This window comes from Lolium perenne, chromosome 7, assembly GCF_019359855.2.
Source record: "Lolium perenne isolate Kyuss_39 chromosome 7, Kyuss_2.0, whole genome shotgun sequence".
In the NCBI taxonomy this organism is placed as follows: domain Eukaryota; kingdom Viridiplantae; phylum Streptophyta; class Magnoliopsida; order Poales; family Poaceae; genus Lolium; species Lolium perenne.
Genome location: NC_067250.2, coordinates 235,521,037 through 235,542,247, shown reverse-complemented (window position 1 = coordinate 235,542,247; position 21,211 = coordinate 235,521,037). Strand labels below are relative to the sequence as shown.

The following is a 21,211-nucleotide window of genomic DNA, read 5'->3' as shown; positions in this document are numbered from 1 at the left end:
AGGACAAAAGATGTTGTGCAAGTTTCTCATTGCGAGCACGTACGACTAAATATGGAACACATGCCTATGGATTGTTTAGTACTTGGATACTGTTTTATTACTATCTGCAAATGCCCTACTTTGATTGTTACATGATTTCTCTCATCCTTGTAGCGCCCGTTCATCCATCCTTGTGCCTACAGTATTTTAATCCTGCTGTTTACTATAATCGCTACTGCTGTATTTGTTACACTACTGCTGATATTTCACTACTGCTAGTACTATAAACTGTTGCTACTGATAAACTCTTGCGAGCAAGTCTGTTTCCATGTGCAGCTGAATTGACAACTCCGCTGTTAGGGCTTACAAATATTCTTTGGCTCCCCTTGTGTCGAATCAATAAATTAGGTTTTACTTCCCGCGAAGACTGTTGCGATCCCCTATACTTGTGGGTCATCAAGTACGTACGAAGCAAAGATGGTTCTCTGCCCTCTAGGATTAGAGGTGCTGAAGATACATGCATGCATTAATGACTGCATCCTCTACCGCGCTGAGTACAAAAATTTGGAAAAATGCCCGGTATGCACTGCACTGCGGTATAAGATCAGGCGAGATGACCCTGGTGATGTTGAGGGCGAGCCCCCTAGGAAGAGGGTTCCTGCCAAGGTTATGTGGTATGCTCCTATAATACCACGGTTGAAACGTCTGTTCAGAAATAAAGAGCATGCCAGGTTGTTGCGATGGCACAAAGAAGACCGTAAGAAAGACGAGATGCTGAGACACCCCGCCGATGGGTCGTAGTGGAGGACAATCGATAGAGAGATCCCGGATTTTGCAGATGACGCGAGGAACTTAAGGTTTGGTCTAAGTACAGATGGAATGAATCTTTTTGGGGAGCAGAGCTGCAGTCATAGCACCTGGCCTGTAACTCTATGTATCTATAACCTTCCGACTTGGTTGTGCATGAAGCGGAAGTTCATTATGATACCAGTGCTCATCCAAGGCCCAAAGCAACCCGGCAACGACATTGATGTGTACCTATGGCCATTATTTGAAGAACTCTTACAGTTGTGGAGCAAACCAGGTGTACATGCATGGGATGAGTACAAACAGGAGTCATTTAACCTACGAGCGTTAATTTTCGTGACCATCAATGATTGGCCTGCTCTTAGTAACCTTTCAGGACAGACATACAAGGGATACAATGCATGCACATACTGTTTAGATAAGACCGAAGGTTCCTATTTGAATAAATCTAAGAAGGTTGTGTACCTGGGGCATCGTCGATTTCTTCCAAAGAGGCACCCCATCAGAAAGAAAGGCAATCATTTCGGAGGTGAGGCAGATCACCGGGAGAAGCCTGAACTCCGTACCGGTGATGCTTTACTTGATATGGTGAAGGACATAAAAGTAATCTTTGAAAAGGGTCCTGGCGGTCAATCTGTTCCGAATGACGTCGTTATCGGACACGCACCCATGTGGAAGAAAAAATCTATATTTTGCGATCTACCCTATTGGAAAGTCCTAGAGGTCCGCTCTTCAATCGACGTGATGCACGTGATGGAGAATCTTTGCGTGAACCTGCTAGGCTTCTTAGGCGTGTATGGAAAGACAAAAGATACACCAGAAGCACGGGAGGACCAGTATCGTATGAAAGTCCCAAAAAAACAAGCAAGAATAGAATTACAAGACGGATACAGGGAGTCGCTTAAGTCCTGCCAGCTACGCTCTTACCAAAGCAGAGAAGGAAATCTTTTTTGAAGTCCTTTACAGTATCAAGGTGCCTTCTGGATTCTCATCAAATATAAAGGGAATTATAAATATGGCGGAGAAAAAATTCCAAAACCTAAAGTCGCATGACTGCCACATTATTATGACACAGTTGCTTCCGGTTGCACTGAGGGGGCTTCTGCCCAAAAATGTTCGAATACCCATTGTGAAGCTCTGTGCATCCCTTAATGCAATATCTCAGAAGGTAATCGATCCAACTAGTCTTCCAAGGTTACAGAAGGATGTGGTGCAATGTCTTGTTAGTTTTGAGTTGGTGTTTCCACCATCTTTCTTCAATATTATGACGCATCTCCTGGTTCACCTTGTCGAAGAGATTGCCATCCTCGGTCCTGTATTTCTACACAATATGTTCCCTTTCGAGAGGTTCATGGGGGTCTTAAAGAAATATGTTCATAACCGTGCTAGGCCAGAAGGAAGCATCTCCAAGGGCTATGGAACAGAGGAGGTCATTGAGTTCTGTGTTGACTTTATTCTGACCTTAAGTCGATTGGTGTTCCTGAATCGCGACATGAGGGTCGACTAAGTGGAAAAGGCATGCTAGGAAGGAAATCAATTATATGTAGGGACGGGATTTCTTTCACTCAAGCACACTACACAGTTCTACAAAGTTCCACCTTGGTGGCCCCGTATATCACTGAACACAAGAATATTGTATGCTCCCAACATCCGGGGCAGTCTGAAGACTGGATTACACATAAACATATGCAGACATTCGGCGGTTGGCTTCAAGCACATCTCATTAATAACAACGATATTGGAGATCAGTTGTACTTGTTGGCTGGGTCACCATCTTCGACTGTACTGACTTTCCAGGGGTACGAGATAAATGGAAATACCTTTTACATGTTCGCCCAAGATAAAAAGAGCACCAACCAAAACAGTGGTGTCCGCATTGATGCAACAAACACTAACAGTGGGGAAAAGGACACATATTATGGTTACATAGAGGAGATATGGGAACTTGACTATGGACCTTCTTTTAAGATCCCTTTGTTTCGGTGCAAATGGTTCAAGCTGGATGGAAAAGAGGTAAAGGTAGACCAGCTGTACGGAATGACAACAGTGGATCTCAACAATCTGGGTTACAGAGACGGACCATTCGTCCTAGCCAATGATGTGGCTCAGGTTTTCTATATGAAGGACATGTCCTCCAGACCGAAGAAAAGAAAACATAAGGAAACAAGCTCATCCCCAAAGCGTCACATAGTTCTTTCAGGGAAAAGAACCATCGTGGGAGTCGAGGACAAGACAAACATGTCAGAAGATTATAATAAGTTCGCTGAAATTCCGCCCTTCACAGTGAAAATTGATCCAACCATTGCGTTAAATGCTGAAGATGCTCCATGGTTACGGTCGAAGCGATCATAATGTATTAATTATTATCCTGTACCTTGAGCTCATAATGTATTAATTATTATCATGTACCTTATGCTGAAAACTTCCTGGTCGTTGCCTCTCCTCTCTCTCTGCTTGCGGGAAGAGTTCTCGGGCGGAGCTTTCGAAGATGACTAAGACGGCCGGCCATATAAGACATCTTCGAGAAGCTCTGCCGGAGAGGCTCTTTCCTTCGAGGTCGCCGTCGTCGAGTTATATATACCAGCTCCCGGGAAGTCCTCCTCACCCTGAGCTACTGGTTGTTGGGTGTATACTAGCAGCTTCCGAGCGGGACTCCTAGCTTGCTTGCGGGAAGAGTTACTCGGGTGAAGCTTCCGATGATGTCTAAGACGGCCAGCCATCTAAGACATCTTCGAGAAACTTCCCCGGAGAGGCTCTTTCCTTCTTGGTCGTTGCCTCTCCTCTCTCTCTGCTCTCAGGCTGCTCTCTCTACTCTCCCCGGAGGGGCTATATATAGCAATGTGCCTCCAGATAATCCCCCCAGATGAGGCCACCCCAAATAAGGCAAACACCAGATAAGACTCCCCCAGATTTAGCCCCCCCATCTTTAGCACCGGTTCTAGCCAGGAACCGGGATAAAAGGGGCACCATCTTTAGCACCGGTTCCAGCCATGAACCAGGATAAAAGGGGTATATAAACTAATCCACCATCTTTAGCACCGGTTCAAGCCAGGAACCGGGATAAAAGGGGTATATAAACTAATCCACCATCTTTAGCACCGGTTCAAGCCAGGAACCGGGATAAAAGGGCTATATAAACTATCCACCATCTTTAGCATCGGTTCAAGCCAGGAACCGGGATAAAAGGGGTATATAAACTAACGACACCGACCGCGCCGCTCGCAACGCCTGCGACGCCGCCGACCGCGCCGCCGCCTCGCCTCCGCGCCTGTCCCCGCCGCGTGCCACAGCTCCACCGCCACCGCCCGCGCCCCGCACGCGCCGGCCGCGTGCGCCGGCCTCCTCCGCCGCCACCGCGACGCGCCGACCGCCACCGCCCGTGCCGCCGCCCCCCGCCCACGCAGCCGCCCTTCTTCTCCGGCCGGCAGCCGCCTAGGTGAGCCCCCGGCCGCCCCTCTTCTCCATTTTTTTGTTTTAATTAGTTAGAAAATTTAGTTGTTAAATTTAGAAATTTAAGTTAGATAAATTTTTAGTTAGATAAATTTAAGTTAGAAGTTTTAGTTAGATAAATTTAAGTTAGATAAATTTAAGTTAGAAATTTTAGTTAGATAAATTTTTTGTTAGATAAATTTAAGTTACAAATTTTTGTTAGATAAATTTTATTTAGAAATTTTAAGTTAGAAATTTATGTTAGAAATTTTAGTTAGATAAATTTAAGTTAGATAAATTTAAGTTAGATAAGTTTTTAGTTAGATAATTTTTTTTTACATATGTTAGAAATATTTGTTAGATAAAAATGTTTGTGTTAGACAAAAGTAGTAATATTTGTTACTAACATATATATTCATAAGTACTTTATTCAAATTGAATATTATATTTGTTAGTTTGCATACGATGCCGCGCCCTCCGCGTCCTGGAGCTAGGACAATTTTAGAGGAGATGCAGCAGATGGGGGAAGTTCGGGACTAGGCTCCGCCGGGGTGGCACTGGGAGGTGTTATCTTCCGGGGCGCGCACCTTGGTGCGGAATCCGGGTCCCGTCGTCGACCCGGATATTCTCTGGTGGAGGTCGCATGGGCCATGGTCGTTTCAGAGGGAGCCGGCGCCGCCGGAGGTGGTAGCTCAGCGTATTAGAGAGGAGGACGAGCACGTTCGCTGTTACCTGTATTTGTTAGAGACCAGGTATATGGGCGGATGGTGTGTTTTGCAGGGATCTCACATTAGCAATGATCCTGTTGTTGTTCCGTGGCTTTGGGGGTTCAGCCGGCGCTGCTCAGGACCCAGTCGCCGCCGTTGAGAGGTTCTAGTGATGTATTAGGGACCGATGGAGCTATATGTGTAACTCAGATCTTTGATTATGTATTAAGCATTATCCTTAATTAGTACCTATATATATGTGTAACTCTAATATTTTGATCATGTATTGAGCATTATTCTTAATTACTGCTTCGTTGTGTTTATAGCATTAGAATAACTTGTAAGTCTTTGCAGAAACTATGGAACGAGACCTAAAAAAATAATACCTCGTCGAGGAGATTATCCGTGATGATGATGATATCACCTCTATTTACCTAAACCAATCCGGCGAGGGAGACGAGCGAACCCGAGGAGACGGCTCCGGTGAGGTAGATGAGCAAGACCACCGTGGAGACGGCTCCGGTGAGGGAGAAGGTGACGACTGCGAGGGAGAAGCTCACGTCGCCGAGGTGTATATATACTAATTAACCAAGCCTCCAGATTTGTGCATATATATATATTAACGTTATTTCTTCTTTTAGACCCCCGATCAACAAACTCTACTGGCAAAACTAAACGAGGCGCGGCCAGAAAGATGGAAGACCATGAAAGGTGCACCATCATGGAAATCGCTCTAGATGGCGAACCGATTTCTCCCAAGGATCACACAAAAAAGTTTGTAAGTCAATGCGGAGTTATTGTAAGGGACACCATCCCAATCACCACTCAAGAATGGAAGAAACCTGCAAAGGGGGGCGAAGGAGTTAGTTATGTCGACACGAGATCAAAAAATCTTATGTTTAGGAAGCTCCTGGTAAATTTCATCTTACCGGAGCCAACTAACTCTGATAGTGAGAATGACAGGCCAGACCATGAGGATCCCGAGATGAATAGCGTACAACAAAGAGTCAAGAAGTGGGCTCTTAAGAAGATGGCACTACAGTTCAACGACTACAAGAAGAAATTGGACAACTTCTTTGTCAAGCAAGAGAAGACTCGGGATTTCAAGGGCCCCTATGAGAAGATAAAAGACCACTAGGAGGAATTTGTGAAGTACAAGACATCGGAGAGGGCAAAGAGAAGGACAGGCACCAATACGATAAATGCTGCTAATAAGATGTACTTCCATACCATGGGGCGAGGAAGCTACAAGGCTAGCAGGCCTCAGTGGAAGAAATGGGAGAACGACCTAATTAAAAAGGGAGAAAGGGGATCCCAAGGACACGGAGAATAACTTGGTATATTCCTTAAGGAAAAACTCATACAAAAGAGCAATACTATTTCCTTACAACTTCGCGTGAGTGTTACTGTCTTCACGCATTAAATCTTTTTCACTTAATCCATGTGTTAAGTTTAATTGATGAGTTACGCATGTATATATATATATATATATATATATATATATATATATATATATATATATATATATATATATATATATATATATATATATATATATATATATATATATGTGTGTGTGTGTGTGTGTGTGTGTGTGTGTGTGTGTGTGTGTGTGTGTGTGTGTGTGTGTGTGTCCGCAGGTTTCACTATATCCTGCTAGTCATTGAACCCGACACCGGGTAGTAGAAGTCAAGGACTCGAAGAGTAAACCACTTGAGGCGTGGGGGGACATGGCTGATATCCTCCACAAGGCTTGGAAACGGTTCGCCAACAAGTCTCCGGGTTTACAGAATAAAGAGATTCGAATAAAACATGTACCGGTAAGTACTACTGTGGCTAGGCCGCGCATCTCTTTGATTCTAGTTTCAATACCATTATTATCATTCTTGATTATATATTATTTTGATTGAACTTTGTTCTCGTAAAGTGCTTGAGGCAAGAGGACGGGAATAATTTATGCGGGTTCTACGTTTGCGAGTTCATCCAGAATACCCACGATGTGACCAAAATTTTGGAACAACTTGATGTACGTAAACAACATTCATGACTTTATTTTATCACCTTGTGTTTCATTCACATACACACACATATATATACTGACCATCGTACCTTTTTGAAATTATTAGATCCAACGGTTGCAGGACGGTCTTCTAGCAACCGAGCGTGTACGAGCAATTGAAGAAGAACTGGCGGGGTTCTTACTTGAGCAAGTCATAGCTCCAGACGGAGAACACTATGTGCCCGCCATCCAATATTGAATAGAAATTATTTTCAAAGTTGATGTAGACACACACACACACACACACATATATATATATATGCAAAATCCGCATTGATATATATATATATATATATATATATATATATATATATATATATATATATATAGGTAAATTAACTGGTGCTCCATGGTGCCCGGGCACCATACGTAGATACGCATATTTTTGCTTTGTAGTACACATACCTGGAGTGTATAAGGGCCCGATTATATATATATATATATATATATATATATATATATATATATATATATATATATATATATATATATATATAGGTCTGCTATTCTCGAACCGGTTCGAGAATAACTATTCTCGAACCCTTTCTGAACTTCCGGGTGTTTTCCTAGTGAACTTCTCGACGGAATACCAGAATTGCATATTCGTGCGGACAGTATTTTCATGATGATTTTCAAACCGCTTATCGGATTGATGCGTATAATATACCGTTGGATTCGCACGGAAATTTCGCAACTTTTTCGTGTTCATTGTTTTCCCAAATTCTACATTGATTAAAACTAATTTGAAATATACAAAACAACGTTTTTGCGGATTTCTCTATTTTTGTAGAGTTTTGGGGTTCCAGTTTTCAAACCGTTTATCGGAATGATGCGTATGATATGCCGTTGGAAAGGTGCTGACTAGGCGCACCTTTTTCATGAAGAACACTTTTCTAAATTCTTTACAGTTTAAGAGCAGATTTGAAAATACGTGATTACGTTTTTCGAACTTCTCGGTTTTTCGAACTGTTTTTTGGGGCTAATTTCCGAACCACTTATCGGAATTTTCCAAATGATATTGCGTTGAAAAGATATTGATTAGGCGAATCTTTTTCATGTTGAATGTTTTTCCAAATTCTAAATGGTTTTAGTTTAATTTCAGAAATACATAAAAGTGAAGATAACGCCGACACAAGAACATTTCGAAATTGGCTCATCTAGATTGATTAGTTGTGGCATTGCGATATGTTGGAGTATTAGTAGAGTTATATTAGTGCTAATTGTAAGTTGAGTTGGTCGATTTGCGCAATCGGTGGTTGTACGGACGATTTCTATGCGTATGATTTCCGTCCAGAAAAACAGAGTGTATGAGGTGCTCGAATATAGAAGTGAACTTCCTTCATATCTGTTAGTGAACTTCCGATCGTGGTATAAAAGTTTCTGGCATGTAATAAAATTATAGCGAACTTCTGTGGATGTGAACTTCTTCTCCCCTGAATCTGAACTTCCCGACGGACTTCAATATTGTACAGGGCGAACTTCCAAAACTTTGGTCTAGTTTGAAGTGAACTTCAGAAAATATAGCGAACTACCGTCGCATCTGCACTATCTGAACTTCCCCTTCTCTGCATCTGAACTTCCAGACGGACCTCAACATTGTAAGAATGAACTTTCATTTCAAATATGAACTTCTATACGGGGAGTGAATTTCCGTATGGAGGTAAATGAACTTCCCGGTGGTGGCAAGTGAACTTCTGAAAATATTGCGAACTTCCACATGTTTGAATTGAACTTCCGAGTTGTTTTGTCTTTTGTTCGAAGTGAACTTCCCAAAATAATGTGAACTTCTATATTTTTGTGTTCGAAGTGAACTTTTCGATTTTCATGTTTAGTTATGCAGCAGCCTTCTGAACTTCTGAATTCGGCGAAAGTGAACTTCATCAATCTGCGAAAGTGAACATCTAAATTTAGGCGGATGTGAACTTCCCATTTTTTGAACTCTAGAAAAAATTTCTAAACTTCTAAATTTTGCGAGTGTGAACTTCCAAGTCTTTGCAGATGTGAACTTCCTGATTTTTTGAAATCTGGAGAATTTTATAATTTTAAAAATTTCGTGTATGTGAAACATCCAAGTTCTGCAGATGTGAACTACCGAGTCTTGTAGATGTGAACTTCCTGATTTTTTGTACTCTAGAGATTCTTTGTACTCTCGTTCTGATTGGGGCGCCGCCGGAGGAGCTGGGCGCAGGGGGCGGGAGGTAGACTCCCTGGGGCGACAGTGGCGCCTCCGACAGTTGGTGGGGACGATGGGGGTTGTGCGCGTGGCAGGTGGTGGGGCGGTGGAGGTCGTGCGCGCTGCAGGTGACGGGGCGGCGGAAGCCTGCGCGCTGCAGGTGGTGGGGGCGGCGGTCACCGGGCGGGCGGCAGTGGTGGGGGCGACGGTCGCCGGGGGCCACAGCAGTGGTGGGGCGGCGGTCGCCGGGGGCGCAGCAGGTGGTGGGGCGGCGGTCGCCGGGGGCCGCAGCAGGTGGTGGGGCGGCGGTCGCCGGGGGCGCGACAGTGGTGTGGCGGCGGTCGCCGGGGCGCGCGGCAGGGGGCAGCGGGGGCGCGCGGCTGGTGGTGGGAGGCGACGCGCGCGCGGGTGGTGGGAGGCGCGCGGGGCGGGAGGTGGGTTGCGCTCGGGGTGGGAGGTTCGCTTGCCCAGTTGGTTCGGGGGGGGGGGATATATATATATATATATATATATATATATATATATATATATATATATATATATATATATCACGCGGATTTGCTACCCGCATGGCTAGCTATGCACCCCCTCATGGCCATACGATATAGTGAGCAGAAAAATGAAGGGATCAAGATTCCCATGGCTGGCAAAGGAATGAACTTAACGGCTGGTACTTCTCCGTTTGGAGACGTTGGGCTGCTCAGGTGGTACTAGCTGTAATTGCAATATGGATGGTAATACATACGGGAGTTCATAAAAATGACAGTCATTCAAAGGCAAAAACATTGTGCTACACTTTTTAGTACACATGTAATTGCAACATGAATGGTAATACAGTCGAAACTTCCTTCAATATTAAATACATGCATGCGTTGGTTTTGGAAAGTTGTGAATGGAAGGAGATGATCCACCGGCTAGGTTTGTGTCTAACTATGGTGCTGTTTTGAGGCATTAAACGTACAGCTGATGTCTTGCTAGCTATAACAACCAAACTGACATAGCAACGAGCATGGTATTTGCTGTCGAAACTGTGTTTGAAACTGCAGTTCTCACTGGCATTCGTTTTGACATGCTGCATCTGCTTGCTCCCCTGCCTTGTACCGTGCAAATTACAGCTGAAAAGCTCCCTATTTATCTTCCGTCTTAATTAAAACGGCCACACATAGGCAGTGTCTTTGAGCAGCGTGAGTAATAATCCATCTTGTTTTATCGATGGCAAGCGTTGATCCGTTTGTTACGAAAGCAGGAGCATATATCAATATTATAACTGTATCATCATTTTGGCTGCACAAAAATGGCAAGTTGCTCGCCAACTAGTTTGACCAATGAAATGAACAAAATAATGACCATGTGTAGGAACCATTGAACCTACAGCTGAACCGACCATTTAGCTGGACATTTTCATTGTCTAGCGGAACTGCAAAACCAGAGGTTGGGTTGCGTGGTCTGAAAATGGAGGTAAAACCATGGGTCTGTTCCGTGGTTCATATACATATTTATTCACGTAAGCTACTTATAGGCAAATTGTTGCTGCTACTAGTTTGCTACCACGGGAGTCGGTCAAAATTCACAGAGCTTTTCATCGACAATGGTTGCGTAGGGAGCAAGAACTTTTCGTCGACGATGGGTGCGTAGGGCCGGCGGCAGAAGCCTAGGAACAACATGAAGGACTCGCGCTCCCGCTCCCCATGGCTAGACTGCCCGTCCTTCCGGAACATGAACGGGGACTGCAGGAACGACGACCATGGCGTCCTCAGGAATTGTTGCGGCAGTGGTGGCAGCGTCAATATAGGAGCAGGAGAAGGAGCCTTGTGTCCCTTGGCTACGGACGGTGTCGGCCCCATGGGTCTACCTCGGTGCTGCTGGACGGGCTGCGGAATGGAGCGCGCGGCTGGTGAGGCGAATGAGAAGGAGTGTGCAGTGAGCGGGGACACGCCGACGAAGGAAGGACTTGAAGAGGCCACCATGGAGCACGGTCCCGCCACGGGCGCCGCCGGCGTGGTGGACAGATACCACGGCTTGAGCGCGTTGTCGGACATGCTGAAGACGAAGCGCGACCAGGCCGATCCCACGACACCACCGCCGCCCGCCTTCCCCATGGTCATCAGCATGGCCACCCCCAATGGCTCGAACAGCATCAACGTCGTCCATGGGTAAGCGGTGAAGGACGTATCCTCTAGCGAGTCATTGAAGTCCAGAGAGCACACCACCGCCGTCGCCGGCGCAAGCTCCACGAACGGCCTCACCCCCTGCAGCAAAAAAAACTCGTTTACTTTCTTGAATCCCAGAACATAGCGGGGAGGAATGTAGTCTGCTGCATTGGAAAATCATTGGAAAACCGGACGTTAACAACTAACCTTGCTCGTCGATGAGCTCTGCGTGATCAATTATAATCCATGAATTTCCTCCGCTGGGATAATTGCTTCAATCAAGCAGGATATAAAATGACACGCAGGAGCAACACGCGCACCAGACACAAATGTGTGATGTCTAATATTTTGCTAGGAACGATGGTTTGGTAAATTTGCTGGTCGGAGTCGTCATCCAAATAAGTTGGCATCCTTTTTAACATGTGAAATAGCACTACAAAATGCACTCGGATTGGCTTTGGGAATTGCATGGACTAGACAGGTGTGTCTGCTGCTCTGACTACAACGGCGTTGGACCTTCCGTTAGGAATTATGTGCTCCCGGCAAAGGATTTCATGCACTCTATAGTGAATCGGACGGCTGTATGAGCATGCATAGCTAGCCATGGGGGTAGCCCACTATTTTGCATATACATATACATATATATATATATATATATATATATATATATATATATATATATATATATATATAGGATAAATACTTCCTACTCCTGGGTGTAACTACACCCACGTCTCATATACTACCATACGGAAGTATATAACATACTTTATTGATTTGAGTATGTTCGTACACTATATCTAAGATACTCCATACCAACTTTGGTGAAAAAAAATTAAAATACACCCATAGTTTGCACTATATATACAAAATACATGCATATTTATACGTAAATAAATAGTGTACGTAAAAAAGTGTACATACTACCTACAAAGTAGTATATATACAACCAAAATATTCTTATATACTTCATACTACATGTATATACTCTTCGGTATGATAGATACTACCTAGATTGTGTGAAACACACGTGGGAGTAACTACACCCGGGTGTATCATGAATATGTCCTATATATATATATATATATATATATATATATATATATATATATATATATACATATATATATATACATATATATAGGGTTGAACTATTCTGCAACCGGTGCTCAGAATAGTCTGTATAAGGGCCCGATTATGAAGCAGCCAGACAACTCCCCGAAAAAAAGCACCACTGGCAACTTTTTCCCCAATCTCCCGCACGAGAACGACCCGCCGCCGGCCCCTTCCCCGCGATTCGCCGGTCCATCCCCACGCGCCACCGGATCCTTCTCTCGCGCGCAGCCGGCGCCTTCCCCACGCGCCGCCGGCTCTTTCTCCCGCGCGCAGCCGGCGCCTGCCCCACGCGCCGCCGGCACCGTCTGCGGCGTGCCGCCGGTCTCCCGCATGTCCACATCCCTCCATGACAGCCGCCGTGGTTCGGCCCGCCACCAGCCGGCATCGGCGCCGCCCCGTCCCTGGCTCTTCCTTGCTGGCCGCACCTGGCCCAACCACCATCCCAAGAACTTCCAGCGGACGTGGCGTACGGCGCCGATGTGAAGGAGATATGCCCTAGAGGCAATAATAAAGTAGTTATTATTTATATCTTTATGTTTATGATAAATGTTTATATATCATGCTATAATTGTATTAACCGAAACATTAGTACATGTGTGATATGTAGACAAACAAGAAGTCCCTAGTATGCCTCTTAAACTAGCTTGTTGATTAATGGATGATTAGTTTCATAATCATGAACATTGGATGTTATTAATAACAAGGTTATATCATTATATGAATGATGTAATGGACACACCCAATTAAGCGTAGCATAAGATCTCGTCATTAAGTTATTTGCTATAAGCTTTCGATACATAGTTACCTAGTCCTTATGACCATGAGATCATGTAAATCACTTATACCGGAAAGGTACTTTGATTACACCAAACACCACTGCGTAAATGGGTGGCTATAAAGGTGGGATTAAGTATCCGGAAAGTATGAGTTGAGGCATATGGATCAACAGTGGGATTTGTCCATCCCGATGACGGATAGATATACTCTGGGCCCTCTCGGTGGAATGTCGTCTAATGTCTTGCAAGCATATGAATGAGTTCATAAGAGACCACATACCACGGTACGAGTAAAGAGTACTTGTCAGGATACGAGGTTGAACAAGGTATAGAGTGATACCGAAGATCAAACCTCGGACAAGTAAAATATCGCGAGACAAAGAGAATTGGTAATGTATGTAAATGGTTCATTCGATCACTAAAGTCATCGTTGAATATGTGGGAACCATTATGGATCTCCAGATCCCGCTATTGGTTATTGGTCGGAGTAAGTACTCAACCATGTCCGCATAGTTCACGAACCGTAGGGTGACACACTTAAAGTTGGATGTTGAAATGGTAGTACTTGAATATGGAATGGAGTTCGAATATTTGTTCGGAGTCCCGGATGAGATCCCGGACATCACGAGGAGTTCCGGAATGGTCCGGAGAATAAGATTCATATATAGGATGTCATTTTATGTGAAATAAAATGTCGCGGAAGGTTCTATGAAAGGTTCTAGAAGGTTCTAGAAAAGTCCGGAAGAAACCACCAAGGAAGGTGGAGTCCACATGGGACTCCACCTCCATGGCCGGCCAACCCTAGTGGGGGAGGAGTCCCAAGTGGACTCCCCCTTAGGGGGCCGGCCACCCCCCCATATGGGAGGTGGAAACCCCACCTTTGGTGGGAGTCCTAGTTGGGCTAGGTTTTCCCCTCTTATGGAAGGTTTTTGGTTCGGGTCTTATTCGAAGACTTGGACACCAACACTTGGGGATCCACCTATATAATGAGGGGCCAAGGGAGGGGGCCGGCCACCCCAAGACCACAAGCTGGCCGCCCCCCTTGAGTGGCCGGCCACCCCCTCCCAAACCCTAGCCGCCCCCCTCTCCTCCATAACTCCCGCGTAGCTTTAGCGAAGCTCCGCCGGACTTCTCCACCACCACCGACACCACGCCGTCGTGCTGTCGGATTCAAGAGGAGCTACTACTTCCGCTGCCCGCTGGAACGGGGAGGTGGACGTCGTCTTCATCAACAACCGAACGTGTGACCGAGTACGGAGGTGCTGCCCGTTCGTGGCGCCGGAACCGATCGTGATCAAGATCTTCTACGCGCTTTTGCAAGCGGCAAGTGATCGTCTACCGCAGCAACAAGAGCCTCCTCTTGTAGGCTTTGGAATCTCTTCAAGGGTGAGACTCGATACCCCCTCGTTGCTACCGTCTTCTAGATTGCATCTTGGCTTGGATTGCATGTTCGCGGTAGGAAAATTTTTGTTTTCTATGCAACGTTATCCTACAGTGGTATCAGAGCCGTGTCTATGCATAGATGGTTGCACGAGTAGAACACAATGTTTTTGTGGGCGTTGATGCTCTTGTTATCTTTAGTTTGAGTACTTTGCATCTTTGTGGCATAGTGGGATGAAGCGGCTCGGACTAACTTTACATGACCGCGTTCATGAGACTTGTTCCTCGTTCGACATGCAACTTGTATTGCATAAGAGGCTTTGCGGGTGTCTGTCTCTCCTACTATAGTGAAGATTCAATTTACTCTTCTATTGACAACACTAGTATCACCGTTGTGGTTCATGTTCGTAGGTAGATTAGATCTCTCTCGAAAACCCTAAACCACGTAAAATATGCAAACCAAATTAGAGACGTCTAACTTGTTTTTGCAGGGTTTGGTGATGTGATATGGCCATAATGTGATGATGAATATGTATGAGATGATCATTATTGTATTGTGGCAACCGGCAGGAGCCTTATGGTTGTCTTTAATTTTCATGTTGAGTAGTATTTCAAAGTAGTTGTAATAGTTGCTACATGAGGTGAACAACCATGAAGCCGGCGCCATGAACCTTGACGCTACGCCGACGATGATGGAGATCATGCCCGTTGATGATGGAGATCATGTCCGTGCTTTAGAGATGAAGATCGAAGGCGCAAAGACAAAAGGGCCATATCATATCACATATGAACTGCATGTGATGTTAATCCTTTTATGCATCTTATTTTGCTTAGAACGTGACGGTAGCATTATAAGATGATCCCTCACATTAATATCAAGATAATAAAGTGTTCTCCCCTCGTATGCATCGTTGTAACAGTTCGTCGTTTCGAAGCATCTCGTGATGATCGGATGTAATAGATTCAACGATTCACATACAACGGGTGTAAGCCATGTTGCACACGCGGAATACTTGGGTTTGCTTGACGAGCCTAGCATGTACAGACATGGCCTCGGGACAACGGAAACCGAAAGGTTGAACACGAGTCATATGGATGATATGATCAACATGTTGATGTTCACCATTGAAGCTACATCATCTCACGTGATGATCGGTTTTGGTGTAGTGGATTTGGATCGTGTACCACTTAACAACTATGAGGGATGTTGTATTAAGTGGAAGTTCATTAGTAATTAGATTAAAACATGAACTAATTATCATAAACATAGTCTGAGTAGTATTTTGAATTGATTTGTAGAATTGGCATCCGTTTTCTACTATGCGCTAGTCTTGTTATTGAGATAGAAATACTGTTAAAATCTGACAAGAAACTTTACGGATTGGTACCGTATTGTTAAAGAATCAAGAATTGATTAAGTCCTATTGCAAACTTTTAGTAAACCTCACATTGTTGATTCAAAGAGCTATGATTTCAATTAGTACCTAAAGTTATCTTGTCTCCGTGAAACTTGAAGTTCAAATCTGTTTGAAAAGTAAGGAGCTGAAAATTTAGTTTTCAGAAATAATCAAGGTATGAGATATATGTGATATCTAAGACCTTATTGCAAGATGATAGAATAAAGTTTGGTGAGACTACATAAACTCATAAGTTTTATGGGAATGTACGAAGGTTGAAGACGCAAGGCGTCACAATCCTCCAACTATTGGGGCACTAACGATATTCGCATATCCATGAAGTGACCATCCTTATATATGCACCGTTACTAAGACTCGTCGTTTCGAAGCATCACGTGATGATCGGGTGTGATAGATTCTACGTGTGCATAAAACGGGTGCAAGCTAGATTTGCACATGCAAACACCAAGGTTAAAACTTTACGAGCCTAGCATGTACAGACATGGTCTCGGAAAGTCGTCATGATATGATGGATAAAATTATGAGTGAAATTGTTCATCATATTACAAAGTTACTAATAGTGAAATCTGGAACACTTGTCATATGATGATCAACTTCAAAGTAAGAACCTCAAGGTTATTGGTATTTGACCAACAAACCTAGAAGTTAATGATGTTGAAGTGTTTTTCTGAATAATGAGGAAAGCTAAAAGAGAAACCGCAAAAGATATTTTGGCAAAAAGAAAAGAAAAGACTAGAAAGTCTAGCTCAGGTGTATATAAATGATATACATATTATGGTTGTATTCTTAGTTAAGTCACACTATGAAATTCTTGGGTATTAGTACTATATTGGTTGGTATGAAGTGTCATACAAAACAACGCAATACAAGAATACAATGGCCTAAGTGACTGACAAGGAATATGATAAGAATGCACGTCTGGAACAAAATAAAGTGTTATTATGTTCGTCGTTGGCATTCTATCTAGCCCTTAGGATTTATAATAAAGAACTTAATAATTGTTATTTTGCTCTGGTCAAATGAAAACAATGAGTTGTTCAAATTATGACATTACTCCATGTACGATGGATAAGTTATTATAAATCTTAATGGTGAAACACACATACATAACACTGACGCTAAAATGCCATAAGGCAAATGATTTGAATTCCACTTATTTGTGGAACCGCCATTTAGGTCATGTTAGAAATAAACGCATGAAGGAACTCCATGTAAATGGATTTTTGGAGTCATTTGATTTTTGAATCATTTGGCGCTTGCAAATCTTTTCTAAAAGAGAATGACTAAAATACCGTTCATAGGCCAAGAGTTGAACGGGCAACTAACTTAGTGAAAACATACATGATGATGTATGTGGTTCACTGGACATAGTTGTGTGCGGGAGATTCTTCTACTTCATGAAAACTTTCAACAATGAATTGAGTATATATATGTGAATATATTCAATAAGGAAGAAGTTTGAAACATTTGAATGGATTCAAATAAATTTCAGCATGAAGTGGAAATCATCGTAATAGAAAAGTCAAATATCTATGATTGGATCATGGTGGAAATATTTGAATTACGTGTTTTAGCGAACATCTAAGAGAGTTATGAAATTGTTCTACAACTCACATTTCTTGGAGTATCATAATGATGATATAGTATCCAAGATATGTATCCAAACCTTGTTGGATTAATGATGAGATAAAATATTATGACGCCATTATATTTTTGTGGATTATGCTTTAGTGACTACCGCTTTTACACTAAATAGAGCATCATCATGATCCGTTGAAATGACACCATACGAGTTATGGCATGGGTATAAACCCTAATAGTCCTTTCTTTAAATTTTGGTCTAAAGAGTTTACAAACCAAAATCGGATGGATGTCTTTGTTGGTTATCCCAGAGATTTAATTGGGAATTCTTCCCACAAGACAAAGACAAAAGTGTTTGTCAATGTTTCTTATTTCCGAGAAATTGTTTCTAGTGAAGTATTTGAGTGGGAGGACAATATATTTTGATAAGGTTTATGAACCTGAGCATAATGATCAGAGTAGCGCAGCATCGGAATTGGTTTCGGAAGCGGCCACAACGATCATGGTTCCCATGACTACAAAGTGTTTTAGTCATAGAGATCGAAGTACATATTGAACCTTGTAGGTATGGATTACTTTGTGATCAAATAAATGATTTGTGGACAAAGGATTGATTTTGAACAATGATAAACCAACTACAAACAAAGAAGTTATGATGGGCCCTGACTCCGTTAAAATGGCCATGCGCCATGAAATCCATAATAGATGAATACTTTTTGAAAGTAAATGGATCTATAGACTTGGATGAAATATCCTTGAAGAAGCTCGACTTGTTGAAAAATTGTTTACAACAAAGTTCAAAGAGTTGACTACGATAAGATTAGATCTTCCGTAGCAATGCTTATAGTCTATGTGGATTATTCTAGTAATCACTACATATTTCTTTTATGAGATATGCTAGTAGGATGGCAAAATACATTACTTATTAGAAGTATGTATTAAAAGGTGTATACAAGATACAACCAAGAGTTTTGCTGGTCCGTGGAATACTAGATAGGTATACAAACTTCAATTGGATAAAGTGAGTATCACGGAGTTGGAATCTTCACCAGATGAAATAGTCAAAAGAGTTTTTGATTTCATCAGAGACAATGAAGAGGCTTGCATTTGCAAGAAATTAAGTGGGAGCGCTAAGACACATTTATAATACTTTATGTAGGTGACATATAGTTGGTTATAAATGATGTAATTATATACTTGATTAAAAGGTTTCATTGAGAATTAACTTCAATGAAAGGATATGGACTGAAACAAATTTAGTGTCAAGATCTATGAAGATAGATTGAAACACATAAATAAGTTTAAGTCGAAGTACATATGATGGATATTGAAGTAGTTCAATATAGAAATATTAAGAAAATGTTCTTGTCATGTGAAGGTTTAACAAGATTTGAGTGTATCTGACACTCAATGAGTAAAAACACATGAGTGATTATAGATCACGAATAATATGTACACAATCAGATATCATGTGCTATAAAGTGTTATGAGCATATACCAGAATGATTCATATGATGATCATTGGACGACAGTAAGAATATCCTTGAGTACTTTAGAAGAACTAAGGATATATATATATTTTTGTATGAAGAAATGACAAACAAATCGCTGTAAGGTGTTACACCGATATTGGTTTTGTCACATATAAAATATAATTTCAATCTCAAATTAGACTAAGTGTTGTTTAAAAGGTAGCACAATGAGCTAGAGGTTGTCTATGCTAGATTTAGAAGAGTTCTAAATATTGTGACGGATTCTACAAAAGAAGGCAGAGTATGTCATTGTTTTGACAATGACAAAGGATGTTAAGTCAAGAGGTTCTTTGAGAACTTGGTGTAGTTCCGACAGAGTCAGAACTTTGAAGCTATATTGTGTGTGACAATATAAGTGACATATTTCAGACAGCGGAATTAAGGTTCCACCAGAAGATCAAACATATATAATGCCAACTCATTTGGAAATGAGTGATGCGTTGAGACGCAAATGAATTACAAAATACATACGTTTCTGAGCGTGTCAGATCCGATGACTAAAAACCTCTCCCGTGAGCAATACATGATAAAGCACCAGAAGGCCAAGGTGTTATATCTTTACAAATGTAAACTAGACTATTGACTCTAGTGCAAGTGGGAGACTGAAGGAGATATGCCCTAGAGGCAATAATAAAGTAGTTATTATTTATATCTTTATGTTTATGATAAATGTTTATATATCATGCTATAATTGTATTAACCGAAACATTAGTACATGTGTGATATGTAGACAAACAAGAAGTCCCTAGTATGCCTCTTAAACTAGCTTGTTGATTAATGGATGATTAGTTTCATAATCATGAACATTGGATGTTATTAATAACAAGGTTATATCATTATATGAATGATGTAATGGACACACCCAATTAAGCGTAGCATAAGATCTCGTCATTAAGTTATTTGCTATAAGCTTTCGATACATAGTTACCTAGTCCTTATGACCATGAGATCATGTAAATCACTTATACCGGAAAGGTACTTTGATTACACCAAACACCACTGCGTAAATGGGTGGCTATAAAGGTGGGATTAAGTATCCGGAAAGTATGAGTTGAGGCATATGGATCAACAGTGGGATTTGTCCATCCCGATGACGGATAGATATACTCTGGGCCCTCTCGGTGGAATGTCGTCTAATGTCTTGCAAGCATATGAATGAGTTCATAAGAGACCACATACCACGGTACGAGTAAAGAGTACTTGTCAGGATACGAGGTTGAACAAGGTATAGAGTGATACCGAAGATCAAACCTCGGACAAGTAAAATATCGCGAGACAAAGGGAATTGGTAATGTATGTAAATGGTTCATTCGATCACTAAAGTCATCGTTGAATATGTGGGAACCATTATGGATCTCCAGATCCCGCTATTGGTTATTGGTCGGAGTAAGTACTCAACCATGTCCGCATAGTTCACGAACCGTAGGGTGACACACTTAAAGTTGGATGTTGAAATGGTAGTACTTGAATATGGAATGGAGTTCGAATATTTGTTCGGAGTCCCGGATGAGATCCCGGACATCACGAGGAGTTCCGGAATGGTCCGGAGAATAAGATTCATATATAGGATGTCATTTTATGTGAAATAAAATGTCGCGGAAGGTTCTATGGAAGGTTCTAGAAGGTTCTAGAAAAGTCCGGAAGAAACCACCAAGGAAGGTGGAGTCCACATGGGACTCCACCTCCATGGCCGGCCAACCCTAGTGGGGGAGGAGTCCCAAGTGGACTCCCCCTTAGGGGGCCGGCCACCCCCCCATATGGGAGGTGGAAACCCCACCTTTGGTGGGAGTCCTAGTTGGGCTAGGTTTTCCCCTCTTATGGAAGGTTTTTGGTTCGGGTCTTATTCGAAGACTTGGACACCAACACTTGGGGATCCACCTATATAATGAGGGGCCAAGGGAGGGGGCCGGCCACCCCAAGACCACAAGCTGGCCGCCCCCCTTGAGTGGCCGGCCACCCCCTCCCAAACCCTAGCCGCCCCCCTCTCCTCCATAACTCCCGCGTAGCTTTAGCGAAGCTCCGCCGGACTTCTCCACCACCACCGACACCACGCCGTCGTGCTGTCGGATTCAAGAGGAGCTACTACTTCCGCTGCCCGCTGGAA

General features: G+C 42.8%; 1 protein-coding gene and 1 long non-coding RNA gene across 2 annotated transcripts; both read right to left on the bottom strand.

The window, feature by feature from the left end:
• Nucleotides 1-2,399: 2,399 nt before the first annotated feature.
• On the bottom strand, nucleotides 2,400-3,574 carry LOC127312141 (uncharacterized). The gene is made up of 2 exons (XR_007858170.1): nucleotides 3,196-3,574; nucleotides 2,400-3,100 (listed from the first exon to the last, which is right to left on the bottom strand). It is a non-coding gene; the product is annotated as an uncharacterized lncRNA (long non-coding RNA).
• A 7,124-nt stretch (nucleotides 3,575-10,698) lies between these two features.
• Nucleotides 10,699-12,752, bottom strand: LOC127315508 (uncharacterized). The gene is made up of 3 exons (XM_071824238.1): nucleotides 12,568-12,752; nucleotides 11,512-11,576; nucleotides 10,699-11,468 (listed from the first exon to the last, which is right to left on the bottom strand). Exons 1-3 carry the CDS (start codon nucleotides 12,750-12,752, stop codon nucleotides 10,699-10,701), a joined length of 1,020 nt encoding a protein of 339 aa, XP_071680339.1.
• Between the last annotated feature and the right edge of the window lie 8,459 nt (nucleotides 12,753-21,211).